Here is an 18,957-nt window from a genome sequence, read left to right as displayed (position 1 = left end):
ACTTTCTGTAGAATTAAAACTAGAGCTCATTAACTTTAATACACATGGATGTTATGAATGATGAGCTGTAGCTCACTGATGGTTTGCATTTTGTAAGTTATGTTTGAACGAACTATAAAAGAACCGCAAAACTAAACACCAAAAGCGTACATGGGCTGTAAATGTTGCTAAATGATGTGTAATGACAAGTTTGATAGATCAGCCTCCCCCCACCTAAAACCTAAGAAGTTTTGGGGGAATAAGGGTCACTTCCTTGAGATGATAAGTGTTCAAGGCCAGGTTGGACGGGGCTTGGAGCAACCTGCTCTAGTGGAAGGCGTCCCTGCCTGTGGCAGGGGGTTGGAACTGGATGAGCTTTAAGGTCCCTTCCAACACAAACCAGGCTGGGATTCTGTTGTGCCTTTCATGACCATTTCAGTCCATGCCTGTACAGCCAGGCTCAGCTGGATTCCTAAACACGTAGAGAATCTGTCTGTCTGCATCTGAACCACACTGAGCTGTGAGGTCCTGGCCCGGACACAGCACGAAGCCCCTCTGCTCCTCATGGGGACGAGCTGCCGGTTCATTGTCTTTGACCTGTGCCTTGGTGGCAGTTTCCTAGCAGCCGTTACTTTGCAGAACAAGGTTTGCCCTGATGTAAACAGGATGTGTCCATGATTGTCTCTTCTTTTCAATGCAGCGTGTGTATGAACATTGAGCTAAACCGTGATATTTCTTTCCCATTTCTTTCCCTCCCCCTTCCCCATCCCTTCCCTCCCCACCCCTAGCGAGCAGTGCTGAGTAAGGCAGAGCCAAGGAAAGACGCCTGCATGAAGACTGAGCTGCTGAAAGATATCACCAACAACAAAGAGGAAGGTGAGCACCTGCCTCGGTCGAGGGCCAGACCTTGCTGGTGAGGCTGGCATGTGATGGGAACAAAACTGGGGGCTTGGAGATGGGCTTTGTCCCCTGGGTGTGCTGCCACAAACAGTTCTGTGTTTATCTGAGCAGGGTTCTTCCCCAGGAGATGGCAAATTGGCTTTTCAGTCCTTCCATCACCACCCACCTTAAAGATTGATAGCTAATTTTCACTTCTGCTTTGGTGTGGCTGTGAAGCACAAAGGAGTTCCTTTGAACCTCCTGTGTATGACTGGTTTGAGCTGAACTCTGATCCTGCCACATGATGACCTGGCCCTTTGCCTCCCTCTAGTCAAGTGAACTTTCTGTTTTCGTCTGGGTTTCTCTGTTGCTCCAGAACAGGCACTGATGGCTACAGGGTGGTTAGTGGGGTTAAGGCCCTCCACACCTCGTGCTGTTGTGGGATGCTTCATGGCTGCTGCATTGTTTCTTCTTGCTTTTCATTTGCAGGATGCAGCACATGTTAACTTGACAAAGTCTTTCCTGTGTGGCTGGCTGGGAGTTGCATGCACACAAATCCGAGGGCTTAATAAATGTGTCCATGGGATTAGAGAAAAGAAACCCCACCACACTTTATCTCTGCACCCCCCTCCTTTCTTTCCATGGCTTTATTATTCCTTGACTACTTACTTCTGATAGCTCTGCAGGGATTTGGTGTATTTTTGTTCTCCTTTCCATAATAGAGCTTTAGAAAAGCACTGAACTGGCCCCATCAGAATACCTTGTCTTAGCTAACAACACAATTTTGGACTTAATTCAGATATGTGTACTACAGCATTGCTCACTCTTTCTCTTCTCTCCAGCATAATGTTTTATCATTACTTTAGTTAGAAAGTAAAGCTCAGAACAGACAAAATACTGAATGCTGCATCAGATGTGGCCATGGTGCTTGTATATTAACTGGTAGCACGTGAGTGCTGCTGCTGACACGTGTATGGACCAGACCTCTGCTCTGGGCAGAGCAGAGACCACGTCTGAGGTATCAGTGGGAGGTCACGTTGCTCTGGGGGGAGCCTCTCACTTTGATCCCTTGCCTTGCTTGGCTCGGGACTACAAAGGTGTTTATTTAGCTCTTGGTTGATCTTAAGGTAAGTGTCAAAAATCGAGGAGGAGGGTGAGGAGAGACATTTCTGCACCTTGCATGCCTTGGCTGACTTGGACTTAAAGCAACTGCTGTGTATCAAAGGGAAGCTGAGAACCCTCCTTGTGCAGGAACAGTCTTGAGGCTTCACAAGGTGCTCGGATTCCAACCACTTCAGCTTATTGTCCAGTTCTGCTACCGGAGAAGGAAGGGTGCTACAATGTGAACTGTATGGTCTCCATTCCTGTGGTAACGTTCAGATGTTAGCTTGTCTTCCCAAGCACACCACGTGTATAAAAGACGATAGTTTGTGTGGTGGTTGTGCTCCATGCATTGTTCTTCACCGATCTTCGTTACCCAGCTGTGATTGCAGCCAGGAGACCAGGCAGGGCAAAATGATGCTCAGGTGTTTTAGATGTGTACCCAGATGTGCACCCAGTGTTCATGTCCCCTGCTCCAGGGAGGCTGCAGCAGCAGCAGAAGCGCGCTTGGAGCCCGGCAGCTCCAGAGCTGGAGCATCCTGTGGTCACAGATGGGCTCGGGGCCTTGTGGCCAGTGCTGTAACCCTGTGGACCTGATCCCATGGCAAGGGAACAAATTAATATCACCCAGGCTGTTAAACTGCTTTGATTCACCATCAGTATTCACAATCAGCCCACCAGAGAGATGCTGAATCCCTTTTATCTGACCTATGCAATCTCAGTATTGAGCATTCAGAGCAGAAGTTGTTCTTTTTTATTATTTGTTTTCCTGTTTTGACTCTTGACAGAAGAGCAGCAGTGACACTGCCCCAGGGTGACACTGCCAGAGGGTGACAGCTCCAGGGCACTGCGAGCAGCGGCATTTGTGTTTTGGAAATACAGGGCAGGCTCTTGGATGAATGTCACCTGCCTTCAGGGATTTAAAAAGGGGGTGGTGGAAGAAGAGACCATCAGTCATAGAATCCCAGCCTGGTTTGGGTTGGGAGGGACCTTAAGATCACCCAGCTCCAACCCCCTGCCACGGGCAGGGACACCTTCCACTAGAGCAGGTTGCTCCAAGCCCCTGTGTCCAACCTGGCCTTGAACACTGCCAGGGATGGGGCAGCCACAGCTTCTCCGGGCACCCTGTGCCAGCGCCTCAGCACCCTCACAGGGAAGAGCTTCTGCCTCAGAGCTCATCTCATCTCCCCTCTGGCAGGTTAAAGCCATTCCCCTTGTCCTGTCCCTACAGGCCCTTGTCCAAAGCCCCTCTCCAGGTTTCCTGGAGCCCCTTTAGGCACTGGAGCTGCTCTAAGGTCTCCCCTTCAGGAGCCTTCTCTTGTCCAGGCTGCCCCAGCCCAGCTCTCTCAGCCTGGCTCCAGAGCAGAGCTGCTCCAGCCCTCGCAGCAGCTCCATGACCTCCTCTGGACTCGCTCCAACAGCTCCACATCCCTCCTGTGCTGTTGCCCCAGAGCTGAACACACCCCAGAGAGGAACTTTACCCTGAAAACATAGTTCTCTTCATTTCCTGACTTCAAAATGCTCTGCTTTTTGGCTTCAGTGGTAGAGGTGCTGCTTTCCTTCCCAATAGGTGCAGGTTCTCCAGCCACCAGTTCTCCCTAGTCAGCCCCCATCTCTTCAGCATCCTTTTGATGTCAGCTGGGCTTCTCTCTGCTTTGAATATGTATGTATTTTTTTACTTTGAGGAGGGAGGGGAGGGCACTGCTGTTACACAGGGGTTGCAATCAGGTGCCTTTCTCCCTTTTCAAAGTTGATGCAGCAGGACAGTTGGTTATTGAATAAAAAGACTGTGGTATCTGTGGTGTTTTAAAAGATGATCCGCAAAGTGCTTAAGGTAAAACAGCTGTGAAGTGTGATACATAGAAATGTCTGCAGTACTTGTACTGCACTTCATATACTTTTATATAAGCTCAGTTTTTGCTTAGTTCAGAGGTGGATGTTTCTCTTGCAGCAGACAAAGCCTCATGGCCCTGTGGAGCTGCCCTGTGCTGGGGACACTGGAGATACCCTGCAAGCCCTTGTTGCTTGTCTGTCTCAGGTTGTCTGGTCTCTACCAGTGCTCAGCACCAAGATGTTCAGCAAAACATGTAAAAGTTCCATGTTTTAGTAGTGTGTTTGCTTCTGGGCTATTCTTTTTCTTTCTATTTGTCTGCTTGTTCATTTCCCCTCAGACCCAGTGGCAACTGCAGTTTGGCCTGGAGTATAAGGCTTGTAATGCTTGCATTTTATTCTTACTTTGTCTCACTGAGGAGTGAGATCTGAACTTAAAAAAATCTATATTTCAGGCACTGTTTTCACTGCATTCTCAAAGTAATAGAGAGTTTTGAGCTGATCCGTCTGGCTGCCTGCGCATGGAAAGTGTCTGCTCCTCTCCTTTGGTCGCTGCAGAGGTGATTGGTTTCCCTTTGGCTGTGGCAGGGATGGCTGGTGAGACCGTGGCATGTCTGCTAGACAGGTTCTGACCACAGGCAGGCTTTGGCAGGCTGAACCCAGCTCTGGCCAGCTCCAGGACAGGACTAGAGCCAGGCCTGGCTCTGCTGGAAGGGCTGGAAAAAGTGGAGAGGAACCCTTATTGCAGGAGTTTGTGCTGGCAGAGCAGAGATGGGTTTCATTTTGCCTAATTTAGGGGTTTTTTTGAAGTTGTCATTCTAACTCTGAACTAGGCCAGCTCATTTCTGCTTGCACGTGATAGGCATGTCCAGGCAGTGAGGAGTTTAGCCAAAGATAGGTGCCTGAAGTCAGACTGTGCTGTCATCATCTTGGTGGTTGCGATGGTGGCTTAGGGGTACTCTGGAGTTTGAGATGCCTTTTGGACACCTAGAATGAGGTGAGTTGTCCTCATCCTCTCTGAGTTGGCTTCTCCCTTACTTTTATATGATTTTGTTCTCTTCATGGGGATTTTAATTCAATTTTGAATGACTGTGATATTGAGAAGATACTGATGCTGATATTGAGAAGAAAGCTGAAGCCTGAATCTCATGCAGAATGTCTGCTTGAGCCGGGGGAAGGGTGGAAGGGCTGGAAACTCTGCATCACTCCAATGAGTTGTTAATTCTGAGAAATGATTCGAATATATTACTGATTATTCCTTGCCATGTGGAGTCTCCGTGACAGTGGAGCTGCATCATTTCCTGAGTGTTAAATTCCTTGTGTTACTAAAATGTAGCCAGCTCCTAAGAGGTAAACCTTTAGTGAAGTTCCTTTCATCTTGGTATCCGGGTTGGATACCAAGGCTAGGTTGGAGAAACCTGCTCTAGCGGAAGGTGTCCCTGCCCGTGGCAGGGGGTTGGAACTGGAGGAGCTTTAAGGTCCCTTCCAACACAAACAACTTGATGATTCTATGAATTTCAGACATGAGGACGGGCACCGTAACAGAGAATAAATCTCTTGGGCAAGTCACCCATCCCAAATTAATGCCAAATGCTTGGATTGGGATGCAGGCAGCATTGCAGACAACGCGACAAGCTTTTCCTGCTGCATGTGCTGTAGGGGGTGCATAAGGGAGCTCTGAAAATGCTAAGATGCTTCTAGTAAAGGAGGTTACACTTCTGTGGACCGAAGATAGACAGGCTCTATCTTGCTACCTTTCATGTTGTTGTAACTAAGGAAAGAATGGTTGTAGATTGAAGAACAGTGAGTGAGTTGGAGAGAAAAGGGAATCCTGAGGAGAGGTTTTGGTCTGCTTGGAAGGAAGGAATGCTGTCAAGTTGTAAAGTTTTGGAGAAATGATTTCAGTTTTCACTCACTTGCATTTGCAGTGCAAGAGCAGAAAAGCTGTTGACCAGAAGAGAACTCCCTGCTGTGTGGTGTCTTTGAAATGAAGATTTTAGCACGTTTGCAGTGACACATCTTTTTCAATCGTGAAAAAGAGGAGATGAGGAGGTCATGGCAGGAGGGTTTAGCTGTCTGGTGCTGTTGAAGAGCTTCTGTAGGCTGTTGTAGTCAGTATTTCTTCGTTGTGAGGTTCCTGCTGTCTCTAGTTCGTGTTCCTGTCTCCATCTGTAGGCCATATTTCAGCAAAAGTGTAAATATCTATTGAATTGTGTCTATTCAGCACTGGTTGTAAACGTGCACTTCATGTGGCTGAGAACTGTTGAATGTGGTCAGACTTGAGACGTGTCCCATTCCGCAAGGACGGAGCATGTGTTAGAGGCAGAGCATCACGGCAAGCGGAGCGATAGCCTGGCCTGGGCTCGCAACTCCTGTTTCCTGTCACCAGACCAAGGATTTTGGTAGTGAAACCTGGACTCTTTTACTTGGGTTACCACATCTTATTAAGTAACATAGCTCCTGATCTAAACTAGTTCTTTATGGGGGTCTCTTTAATGGGAGGTATCTGAAGGGGGCTGCAAGGATGCTGGAGAGGGACTTTTCATCACAACTGTAGTGATAGGACAAGGGGTGATGGGTTCAAACTGAAACAGGGGAAGTTCAGGTTAGATCTAAGGCACAAGTTCTTCCCTGTGGGGGTGCTGAGGCGCTGGCACAGGGTGCCCAGAGAAGCTGTGGCTGCCCCATCCCTGGCAGTGTTCAAGGCCAGGTTGGACACAGGGGCTTGGAGCAACCTGCTCTAGTGGAAGGTGTCCCTGCCCGTGGCAGGGGTTTGGAACTGGAGGAGCTTTAAGGTCTCTTCCAACACAAACCAGGCTGGGATTCTGTGGAGGTGGAAGCCCTTGGACCTCATTTTGCCTGGCAACATGAGCAGCCCTTTGCAGCAGGGCAGAGTGGGTGCATAATCCTGTTTGTTAGATCAAACCCACCCCCTGATGGCTGCTGTCAAGTTCTCCAGTTCTGTGCCACTTCAGGGACTATGAAATTTCATATCTTTGTTTTGACAAACCTCTAATCATGCAGATTCGGGGGTCTGGTGCCTGTTCATAGGAGATGGATGGTGCTTCCACAGCCACACTGTGCTTTGCACACTTCATAAAAGTGTGTGTGGGGGAACTGTACGTGGGATTTTCATTTCAGCTTCACAGATTTTTCTGGACTAACTCAGTTCCTCTTTCCCTTAGGGCAGTGCTCTAATTCACCTTGTTTTGGTTGCCTTCATGGCAGGTAAAGCAATTCTTGCCCTCTGCTTATTCTGTTTATCTAATAGTCAGCTACTGAAGTCATTTGACCGCGCTGGTGGGAGTGTGCAGTGTTTAAATCAACACATATTGAAGGCTGCATTTGGGCAGAGTCCTGGTGCTGAGCACTGGAAACCTCCATCTGTGGTCAGGGAGCTCATTTGTTGTTTTCTTCTGGCACTGACTTTGCTGAAATAATTGTTGAAATGGCAACAGCACAGTCTTTTAAAGACACCAAATGCAGAAAGAGAAACGGGGATTGAAAGAATAAGGGCACAGCTCTTGGCTCCCTCTGCTCAGGACTTTTCAAGTAGTTAAATAGCTGTGAAAAACCAGCACTTTATCTTCTCCCAGAGTCATTGCTCTCCAAAACAAACCCTTGTGTGGCTTATCAGAGCTTTCAGTACACAGAAGGTGGTCTGGGTGGTGTGAGAGGGCAGCAGATGGAGGTGATGACTTTGAATTGTGTTTGGAGAACCACTTAGTTACTGCCTGCTGGAGGGGGGGGGTTCTGCCTCTGCCCCTGCACGTGTTCCAGTAGGCACTGGTGAGCTCTTTCAGGAGGTTTTGGACCTCTTTTGGGAGGTTTTGGAGCTCTTTTTAGAGGCTCTGAGCCAGCAAAGTCCATGTGAGAGGCAATCAGAGGCTGCTCTGGTGATAGCACTGCTTCTCCTCCCTGCTGCTGTTTGCATTGAGCTGTCTGTGCTTGGGGCATACAGCAAAGCCCTGCAGAGCTTGGATTTGAACAGTCAGGCCAGGTATGTTGGACTTGACATCTTGGGATCCAGGATCCTGGTTCTTCTTCACACTTGAGCCTTGCATCAGGTTTTACCAGGTCAGCAGAGACATTCAGCATATTGTTTTCCTTGAGTATTTGGCCTTCAGGAGTGGAATGAAATGAGATGCTGACAGCAATATGCTGCTCTGGCTTGCAGAGCTGTCCTCCACTTTGGCTCTGGGCCTTTCTGAGTACTCTAGGTGAAAACTGCTTTGATTCAAGCTGGTAATCAGTCCTACCTGCTTTGACAAAGCTTTTGCTGGTGGGACTTACGATGCTCTTTGTAGCTGTGGCCTATGGAAGGAAAACAACACAAGGGATCCCTAACAGCAGGTTGATGGGATCGTTTCACTGAGTGTGCCAGTGAATTGTTATCACTCTTGGTTGCCCCGAGAGCTGCTGGTTTGTCATGTTGGAAACCCTTCTGCAAGTACACAGATGGAACTAGATGATCTTAAGGTCCTTTCCAACCCAAACGTTCTAAGTACACAGTGTTCGTACTTGGTGGGTTTTCTTCAGCTCAGGTCTGAAACCTCAGATGGGACAAATTCATTAATGAGGGGAACATGGAAATGTTTGGAAGGAGTGGGGAAAAAAACCCTTTTTGCATGGACACTCCTGTTTTATCTGGGTGTGAGCTTTTAGCTGGCAAAAATCTTGCTGTGTTTGACTCTTGTCATTATTTTAGCCTAAAATTGCACTTCACATGCTTCACCCTGTGTGTACTCTGGCTATTGCCTCTGAGATGCCACCATGAGTCCTGCTCCTGTGCTGCTTCATCCCAGGAAAAGAGCCACTGGATAACCTTGCCAGGAGAGCTGGCATTGCCAGGGAGTCACTCCTTGGGGTGTTCTGTTTGGTGGCAGAGCCATTTGGCTGCTGAGCTGTGTCTGAGCCACCAAAGCTCACCCATGCAGCCCCACCAGCCAGCTTCTCTTGTGTCAGTCTGGCATTGTGAAGGGCTTTGCCAGAGATCTGAATGCAAGATTGGGCAGTGTTTTGTTTGATGTGCAGAGGGTTGACATGTGGTCCAGGAAATGTAGTTACTGAAAAAGCTAAAGGTAATATTTACCCTGAGAAATCCATAGTTGGGAATAAATGGCCACATCTGCAGCTGAGGCGAGTGAGAATGAGCGTGCTGCTTGCAACTGAGGCACCCACCCCACTTTTCACCATCTGAGGATCCAGGCAAGCCAGGTAGGTGAGTGAGCAACCTAAATGGATTTACATAGATACATATATATAGCAAGCAGCTTTCTGGAGGAGTGGTTTGTTCTTCCTGAGCCACTGTAAGTAGCTGTACCTTCTCTTTGGAGTTTCGATACTGGTTGTGACTCTTTTCCTTTCTCTCTTCCTCCTTCTCCTCCGTCTTTCTCCAGGGTTTAATGCCATGGCTGCAGATGAAAGTGCTACAGAAAAGCAAGTGGGGGAACCAAAAATGGCAGTAGATGGTGAAACCAACGGTTCCTGTGAGCACAGCGAAGCTGGTGGCCACCCAAACCCAGCTAAAACCACTCAGGACAATACGAAAGTGAGCCAGCAGGACTCCAGTACTAAGTTAAATAGGATAGCAGAAAATGGCATTTCTGAACGAGATGGTGATACTGGGAAGCAAAACCATCTGAAAGCTAATGACTTCACACAGACTTCTGTAACAGGGAGCAATGGATATATTCTAACCAAGCAGATGGCACAGGAGCAGCCTCTAAGGACTACCAGCACCTTTGCTTCTCTCACCGGCCATGCTGCAAAAACCCTGCCAGGAGGAGCAAGCAAAGGGAGAACTGTGGGCTCCTTTTCTCAGATGCAAGCCACGATGCCAACCAAGCTCGGGGAGGGCAGTAAGGACATGGATGCTAAAAAAGCCACCGCTGCTAATGCTGAAGTCAAGGTCCACAGAGCACGGAAGACAATGCCTAAACCCATCGCTAGCCTGGTAATGTATATGCCCAGCAGCCAGTGCTGCTGCTGCAACTGCTCTTGGCTTGCTTTGAGTGCATGAGAGGGATGCTGTGCTGCATGGGAACATGAGTAATTCCTGTAATTCCCACCAAGTGGATTGTTGGGGAGGTTTAATATATATCATAGAATGTTTTGGGTTAGAAAGGACCTTAAGATGTAGGGCAGGGACGCTTCACACTAGACCATGTCACCTAAGGCTCTGTCCAACCTGGCCTTGAACACTGCCAGGGATGGGGCATTTACCACAGCTCTGGGCACCCTGTGCCAGCGCCTCAGCACCCTCACAGGGAAGAACTTCTGCCTTAGATCTAACCTGAACTCCTCCTGTTTCAGTTTAAACCCATCACCCCTTGTCCTATCGCTACAGTCCCTGATGAAGAGTCCCTCTCCAGCATCCTTGTAGCCCCTTCAGACACTGGAAGCTGCTCTGAGGTCTCCACGCAGCTTCTCTTCTCCAGGCTGAACAGCTCCAGTGTTCTCAGCCTGTCTTTGTATGGGAGGTGCTCCAGCCCCTGATCATCCTCGTGGGCTCCTCTGGACTTGCTCCAACAGCTCCATGTCCTTCTTATGTTGAGGACACCAGAACTGCACACAGTGCTGCAATATATATGTATTATATATATTTATTTTTATATAAATATATATTTATTTTGTCTCTTCCTACAGAGAGCAGAGGTGTTAAAATAGAGCCACATGGCCACCACCAGCTCTCTTCCCAATGTGTTTCCAAATATGTAATTGATCAGTTACCTTCTCCGATAGATATATTCGAGACACTCGATGGCCTTTCTCTCTTGGCTGTGTTGCTCATCAGCCATCTGCTGCAATCCAGAGCTGCTTGCGAAACAAATTGGATTTCTTCTAAGTTGGACCCAGAGGAAATTAAGCATAGCGTGTTAAACTGGGGCTTCTCCTAAGCTTGGAAGCTGTCAAGAAGCTGATATGATAGGCGACTTGATTGCACTGCCATGTCATTATAGTGGTAAACCAGAGGATGTTTTCTCTCTCTCTGTTGCCTGCAGTAATGCAACTTGTTCACAGATCTTCACTCCAGAATCCTTAGGGATGGATCACTTAATAAAACAGAGCTCTGCCTTGGTTTTAGGAAGCAATAGGAGATGTTAAGTCATCTCGTGCATTCGTGTTATAGTGAGGAGAACAGAAATGGGCCTTTCTTTGTCATTGGCCAAGTTTGGTTCTTTTGCTTATTTTGAAGGTTCTTTTGCTAAAGGTAGGGAATAGACACTGGAACAGGCAGACGTCCCCTGATCTCCAGCTCTGTGACCCTTTATATTTAGCTACAATAACATAGATCCTCTCATTGTGCTGTGTCTAGTAATGGGAGAGAGACCAGCCTTTAGGTATCCTGGACCTAGGTGAAGGAAAGGATCGTGAGCCCTGCTTGGCAGTGTGAGTGACACCCACAAATACGTGGGAAGCTGCTGCAAAGGTTGGTGACCAGCAAATGCAAAGTGGTCCACAGATGTCACCCACGTGTTGCAGCACAGCAGCAATACGATGTGAAGGTCTCAGAGCTGTGACTCGCTGTGGTCTGGAGCAGGGGAAGAGAGGAAGAACAAAGATGGGTGGCACGTAGCCAGGCACAGATGGGAAAGGTGGCCTCAGCTGCGGCTCCTCCTGCTCTCCGGCTGCAGGTGGGAGTCCAAAGAGCACATCAGGATTAGAGACCTCGTGGGCACCCAGCTCAGCACCAGGGCACAAACCACACCTGCCATAGGATTTCCCACCCATTCTCCCAAACCACTATTTCCCCTCTGCCTTCCCCTGATTGTGCTTGAATTCTCTCCCTCTCACACTCTGCTGTGTTTTCTGGCTGGGGAAGCCCAGATGCAGTTACATGCAGCCTGATGAAAGTCTCTCCTAAGGCTGTCTCTTACCCAAACAAGTCTTTGCAGCCTCACAGCTTCCCTTCAGCAGCCTGTCATGCACTTAAATGAGGCCGGGCAAACCCCCAGACCCTTGTGGAATTTGACAGAGAGAGCTCCCTTGGGGCTGAGCAATTGAAAGAGGCAATTCCCTTTTAAAAGATGACTGCTGGGTTAGGAGGGAGAGTTTTCCTCATTCATGTTTTATGATACATCAAAAAGAATATTTGTACACAACCCCTTGGGCTTCAAGGTTTGTCTCTAGGAAGCTGCGTCTGCGGGTGCTTGCAGACATGAGGGGCTGTGATGATGCTGTTGATGGTTCTTTGCTCACACACTAACAGCAGCTTCATAACCCAAAGCCTGCAGTTGGTGGACCGCTCTGGAATGCATAGCCTGTCCTCAGCACCTCTGGCCATTTCCTTTGGGCTTAAAATAGGGAGAGAAACAACATTCACAAGCAGGGCGATAAGAAGAGCCTGTTCCCATGTTCTCCACTCAATGCATCTGAATGTGAACCCAAGATTTGATCTCATTTCTGTAAGACAATAACACATCTGGTTTGTTCGGCCCTCCTGATAATTACTACCTTGTTTTTCCCCATTGTCTCTCGAATGTACATGCTAGTTTCTTTTGAGCAGCAGTGTCCTTGCTAGTTGTCATTTTGCTGTCCTGATTAGTTCTTTGTGGAGCTGCTTGTAAGAGGCTCATCAGCCCAGCAGTGCAGGAACATTTCATGCACCAGCCTCCACATTCACACCTTTTGCCCTTCAAAAACACTGGGAGAGCAGGTGCTGTATTCCAGGAAATGCATTGTGGAAATCACCCAGAAGTTGATGACAGGACACAGTAAATTCTTTACTGATATGTTTTAGAGCAATGCTGTTTTCTTGGTAGACTGTTCTTGCTGCCTGGGAGCAGGAGGGGAGGAAGGTGTTTGGTTGCCTGCAAAGTGGCAGGAACATTTGTTCCCCCCCCGGGCTCCTGCAGTAATCCACTGGGACAAAAAATGCTTTTTTCTGTAATGCAATCGCTGTCAAGGGACCTTGGCAGCCTTTTCCTGCACACTTGGATTGGTCTTTGAAAGGAAGAAAATAATTGTCTCACAAATGTAACCAGCTTTTTCTTTGTTTAGGAGTTGCTTCCTGAATTGGGATCGAAGCTGAGTCTGAAACAGGTGATGATTTTAATTGATGTTGTTGCATGTTAAGGTGATTTTTGAGCAGAGACCTCAGAAGGGTTGTTGACAGCATCATTTCTGCTCCCCTGCTCAATAGTGCAGTAACACAAGCACTGCACCTTTTGGTCCATTTACAACTCTATTGAGAATCCAAAAGTTTCCAGGGCCAGGCAACATTCTGAAAGGGATGTTTAAGTGTGTCCTGTGCTTGGAGAAGGCCCCTTCACGTCTCTAAGATGTGTCTGGAAGGGATAAGGGATGATAAAGGAAATGAAAGCATCCCATATCTCTTGAGATAAGAGGAGCAGATGGCTGAGTTGGGAACCCCAGGTTCTGTCTTCATTCATTACTTGGTGACCATGAGGCTGTAGTTTGAGGAGTGTGTCTCTGGTGGTATTTTCTTATGCTGTGCAGGGGACTGGGTCGGGGGAACTGAACTGTGAGAAGAAATAGTGCAGAAATCCATGAAATTCGTTTCTCAGCCTAATTCCCAGTGAGCACAGAAAATAGGGTGCCAGTTTAACTGGAGGAGACAAAGCCCGGGTGGGGAGATGCTTTGCTTATCATAGAATCATAGTCTGGTTTGGGTTGAAAAGGACCTTAAGATCATTCAGTTCCAACCCCCTGCCACGGGCAGGGACACCTTCCACTAGAGCAGGTTGCTCCAAGCCCCTGTGTCCAACCTGGCCTTGAACACTGCCAGGGATGGGGCAGCCACAGCTTCTCTGGGCACCCTGTGCCAGGGCCTCAGCACCCTCACAGGGAACAACTTCTGCCTTAGATCTAACCTGAACTTCCCCTGTTTTGGTTTGAACCCATCACCCCTTGTCCTATCACTACAGCCCCTGATGCAGAGTCCCTCTCCAGCATCCTTGTAGCCCCCTTCAGATACTGGAAGCTGCTCTGAGGTCTCCAAGCAGCTTTTCTTCTCCAGGCTGAACAGCCCCAACTTTCTCAGCCTGTCTTCATACGGGAGCTGCTCCAGCCCCCTAAATGAGTGAATGTTGGTGTTTTAACCAATATTCATCAAACTACACCTTTAAGCAGCATTGCCACCTCCATATCTGATCCCTGGACCGGTGAGCTGCTTCCTTTCTGTGTGCACACAGGTTGCTGTAGCTGGAAGCGTGATTTTCCATGTCAGTGCCCAGCAGTACTGCAGTGATGTGCTGATGTGGTCTGTGGGTTGCTCTGCAGGAGCTCCTGGCCTGAGAACACCTTGTGTTCATCTCCTGGGGCCAGGCAGGTGGTTTGCAAGTGTCTGGAATTGCTCAGCAGGCTCTAATAGGCAGAAAACAAAGGGCAGGTCCTCATGGGGATGGTGATGGAGATAGTGTCTTCTTGGAGGAGGGGAATAAATAGAGCTAAGAGTAGAGGGCATAGTGAAATAGAGGACTCTGATTGCAAGTGCTGCTATCAGCTTGTCTGAACCCAGAAGGTACACCCGTGGAGGATGCTCTCTTGAGCGGTACCCTGGTGTGCATGAGCAGAGTGAGACTGAAGTCCAATGTGTGACCTTGGCCACAGTTAAATGTCCCCTACGGGAACTCTCCTTCAAGGAGTGATGAGGCCATAGACTGCCACTGGACTTCTTACATAGAGGGTTTACTGCAGGGGGAGCTGGAAAGTCAATGTATGTTTGTAGCTTGGTTTACGAAGGTCTGCGCTGAAGCACAGTCTGCCTGGCAGCCTACACCACTATGATTTTATGCAGCTGTGTGCACACAAATCAGTGCAATTGTGATCAAGTCACACCAGGATCCCTCTTCTGTGGGCATGTGTTAATCTGCAGGTAAAAGGGTATTAATAAGAGGATCAGCCTTGCAGCTGGTCTGATCTAGATAAGACCAAACCCATGCAGGTTTCTTTTGGTTGCTCCAATGTAAGGCTTGGGCAGGGGTCAGGATCCCCCAGCAGCTGTGCTGGAATTCAGTAGTGAGAAGTGCAATTCTGCAGCAGCAAAGGGGACAGTAGCACCATGACAGCTCCTACAGGCACTGTCATCTGCTGGTGGTAAATTTTTCATAGCAGACTGATACTTCTTGCTTAAATATCAGTTGTTAGAGGCAGATGCCCCTGGGAGCTGCTGCTTTGTGCTGTTCAAAGGCAGTGCCTCGGAACAAATCTTGTTACCCCTCTGCATGATGGATGGCGAGACGAGGGTTGCTCCGTGACAGCTGCCGTGTTGCTCCTCCTGGCTGCTTGGCTTTGGTTTCAAGCTTGTGCTGTGCTGGAGATGAAAGCCCTTCAAAGAAGAGAAGTAAGAGCTTGTATGTGTAAGCTGGTGATGGTTTCAGGTGTGAAGGGCGAATGGCCATCCTGTGGCACTCGCTGAGCTGCCCTGCTCCAAAGCAGGACCTTGCTGGTGTCCTTGCACTGACACATGGATCGTGTTCTGCTCTGGTTTCTCTTTGGTTGTGTCCAGCTTGCTTGCTCTGGAAATAGTCCTTTTAGTTGCTGGGCTCTGGGAAGCACACCATGTGTGGTCTGTTGGACCAGCACGGGGTTCAGTAAGGTTGGTTTGTTCTATATTTTGCTTTTGGAGAAGGTTATTCTTTCTTCCTCTGTTTTTAGTGACTTCTCCCTGCTGCTGTAGGGGACTTCTGTGCCAACAATAGATACATGGTCGATCCCATTAAAATGTAGAAAGCGCTTCAGTTTAATGTTTATAAACACATCAAATATTGTGTTCTTGTCTCAGTCTAAGCAGGTTTCTGGGTTATTTTTCTCACAGACATAGCCGTGATCCAAGTTTTGCTGCTTCCAGACACAAGAATCTCTGGAAACGTTGGCCTGAGCCCTGGAATGGCTGTCTTCAGCTTCTTGACTGTTCACTGCAATGCCCAGCCTGAAATAAGTGCGTTAACAGCCTTTTGCATAGCATGGGCTGATACCACATGAGAGGGAAATGAAGATGTTAATACCGCAGATCTTTCTCTATGATTTTTGGTCCTTTCTTGCCCCCAGTGGCCCACATGTGTGGTGGTTGGGACAACATGGAGCACAGGGAGCTCAAACTGCCTCCTGGAGTTGCCTTTGCACAGGTTTTCCCTCACTGTGCTTCTCTAAAACTGTACAGAAAACTGTGCTTGGCTATTAAATGTAATTGGGGAAAAAAGCAAAAGACCACAGCTGTTTGGACAAGGAGAACACAGCCATGGAGTTTGGGTAGGGTCAGGAACAGACTTTCTCGCCTCTAATTTTGCAATTTGCAGTGGAGCCCTGTAGGTGTTAGATGAAAGCACCTCTGCCCTCTTGAGTGTGTGTTGGTTTAAGTGAAGGAGGATGGTCTTCATCCAATTTCTGAGTGAGGAGTCTGCTTTGTTGAAAATACGGGCTGCCTGTGCTTGTTAGTGTCCTGACAGAGCAGTCCCTGCCCTGCAGATACTGGAAGCTGTGCAGCACCTGCCTGATGTGGTCACTTCTGGCTCCAGCAGGGGCAAAGGACCTTAAAGCTCATCCAGTTCCAACCCCTGCCACGGGCAGGGACACCTTCCACTAGAGCAGGTTGCTCCAAGCCCCTGTGTCCAACCTGGCCTTGAACACTGCCAGGGCTGGGGCAGCCACAGCTTCTCTGGGCACCCTGTGCCAGCGCCTCAGCACCCTCACAGGGAAGAGCTTCTGCCTAAGAGCTCATCTCAATCTTCCCTCGGGCAGGTTAAAGCCATTCCCCTTGTCCTGTCCCTACAGGCCCTTGTCCAAAGCCCCTCTCCAGGTTTCCTGGAGCCCCTTTAGGCACTGGAGCTGCTCTAAGGTCTCCCCTTCAGGAGCCTTCTCTTCTCCAGGCTGCCCCAGCCCAGGTCTCTCAGCCTGGCTCCAGAGCAGAGCTGCTCCAGCCCTCGCAGCAGCTCCAGGGCCTCCTCTGGCCTCGCTCCAGCAGCTCCACGTCCCTCTTGTGCTGTTGCCCCCGAGCTGGATCAGGACTGCAGGGGGGGTCTCCCTGGAGCGCAGCAGAGGGGGAGCCAATTCCTTATTCCTTAGGATGCAGCATCTCTCTGTGAGGAAGGGCCCTGATGTACTTGAACCAGCTCTTAGCCAGTGTGATGGGATTGTAAGAAGAAATTTCCCAGCAGACCAGCATACAGGATTAGCAAAGCCTCTTTTGTGGGAGTGTTTAAATTTGGAGCAGATAGAGCAGAGCATAAAAGCTCAGTGTACGAGACCAGTTTGGGTTGTACCTACAGGCTCAAGCCATGGAACTGGCAGAATTCAGAGACATTAGAAATGGGAGAAGAATAAAGTTTCATCCCCTAAATACTCCATTTGTGTAAGAGTAAAATTTAATAAGAACAGCAAAGAGGTAAATTTTATCTAGCTAAGAATGAAGAAAGATGGTGAGAAAACAGAGTAGAAGTGCTTTCAGCTCTTTGTTGATTGTTTTATTACAATCCTTAGATGTAGTAATTTTTATATATATGTGTTACATACACATGTGTGAGAGAGAGATATGTTTTACTGCTGCCCTGCTTAGCTTCCCATAGCATCAAGCTTCCTGAGAGACCTGGACAATGCGGGCATTCTTGTTCTTTAGCGTTGCTGCATGTGCCTCCAAGTACCAATCCAGATCTCCCAGGACTTAATTTGATTTAAAAAAAACGTGTTTTACCAGAATTGCTCTGGAAGAGTCACATTTACCACTTGTCCTGCAGCCCTATTGAAGATTTCAGATTTATTTCCGTATTGTAATTACAGGGGGAGAGAAGAACCCCAAGCTAATAACATACTACTTGTTCATTTCAAATTGGCATATGTTCTTCCAAACAGCCTGGCGTGGTCTGGGTGTGGAATCTCACTGGCTGGGAGTAAGGACACGCTTTGGGAGAGACCAGCTACAAGAACGTGCACTTAAAGGACCAAAACTGCAGCCCTATGGGCACTTGTTGCAGGCAGCGCTGGGTCAGCTCTGCCTCTCTCAAGCTCATTTTTCCCATTTTAAGTTAAAAATGGAAAGCAGTGGATGTTCCAGGGGACTTCTCAGAATAATCCTGCAGCCCAGAGTTGCTGTTAACCTTCACATTTCTAACTAGGGACTTTTAAGAGGTATAAATAGTATTGTTGAGACTATTATTGGCATGTTGTGCCCAGCACTCCTGACGTATGTTTTGTAAGGGGTAGAACAACTGGGAGCAGGCTCAGAAGTGATCCAATGTCCAGAAAATCATCCTGTGGACACTTATTTTTCTCATTCTATTAAACTTATGGAAGAGAAAGTTTAAAGAAGAATGACTTATGGTCATAGTCCATAAGTATCTCCTTGGAGTGAGAGTTTCTAACGATACAGGGCTCTTTAATTCAGTGGCAAAAGCATAATGCATTTAGTTATTTGACAGTGAGAGCAATTAAAGATGGCGACAACATATCAAAGGCTGTGGTGGATTTGTCGTCTTTGAGCTCGTTAATCCAAGACTAGATGCCTTTTAAGAAAAGCTGTGGCAATTCAGCCAGAAGTTATGGGCATGATAAGAGGAATCATTGGCAGTTTGATAGCCTTTTCCTGCAGGTCAGGTTGATTATCGGCATAGCTTTTCTGGCTGTGTGGAGCCAGCAGTGTGCACGTGGCAGAGCTGTAATTAGGAGAATCAGTTGCTTCCCTCTTTGTTCACAAGGTCACAGTACTTCAGAGCAGTGCCCAAGAGTGCCTGTCTGAACCTGGGCTTTAAAGAGTGCTTCTCTTGCTTGCTGCTTTTTGTTCCTTTCTTTCTTTTCCCTGGATTCCTCATTCTCTTTTGGTATTTCAGCTGTTGCTTCAGAAGTCCCATAAGAAGTGTTTTCCTGCAAGTGGAGCAGCACTAAAGCATTGCCACTGCAGAGCTTGTGATCTGCAATAACTGCTCTTGGTTTTCTGGAGCATCTCTGCCACACCTGCCTTCTACGTGACAGTTGAGTGGACAGATGTATGGAGAGGATGGATGGACCTATGTCATCTGTTAGATACATGAGAGGGCAGATCCACTGTAATATGTTGAATCAGGGTGGCAGCATTTCCTCCACCTCTGTTAATAGTTGCCACGAAAGGTGCAGCACATGTGGAGCTGTAGTAACCTCTTTCATAGCTAGAGGTGCTGGATGAGACCCTGCATTGAGTATGTGCTTAGATCGGAGTGGGTGCGAGCTGCATTG

General features: G+C 48.2%; 1 protein-coding gene across 22 annotated transcripts in view; it reads left to right on the top strand.

The window, feature by feature from the left end:
- Window positions 1–18,957, top strand: part of EHMT1 (euchromatic histone lysine methyltransferase 1) — a 118,651-nt gene that overhangs the window by 57,178 nt on the left and 42,516 nt on the right. For 19 of the 22 annotated variants that reach the window (XM_030506939.1, XM_032920307.1, XM_030506942.1 and 16 more), the window contains 3 exons: window positions 768–855; window positions 9,189–9,745; window positions 12,793–12,834. In XM_030506939.1, the coding sequence (XP_030362799.1) occupies window positions 768–855; window positions 9,189–9,745; window positions 12,793–12,834 (687 nt within the window). The remainder of the gene's footprint in view (window positions 1–767; window positions 856–9,188; window positions 9,746–12,792; window positions 12,835–18,957) is intronic. The other 3 variants (XM_030506944.1, XM_030506960.1, XM_030506958.1) reach the window with 1 other exon arrangement.

This window comes from Strigops habroptila, chromosome 15 (genome assembly GCF_004027225.2).
Source record: "Strigops habroptila isolate Jane chromosome 15, bStrHab1.2.pri, whole genome shotgun sequence".
Classification (NCBI taxonomy): domain Eukaryota; kingdom Metazoa; phylum Chordata; class Aves; order Psittaciformes; family Psittacidae; genus Strigops; species Strigops habroptila.
Note: the sequence above shows the minus strand (reverse complement) of the source record. Positions and strands in the feature narration are given on the sequence as shown.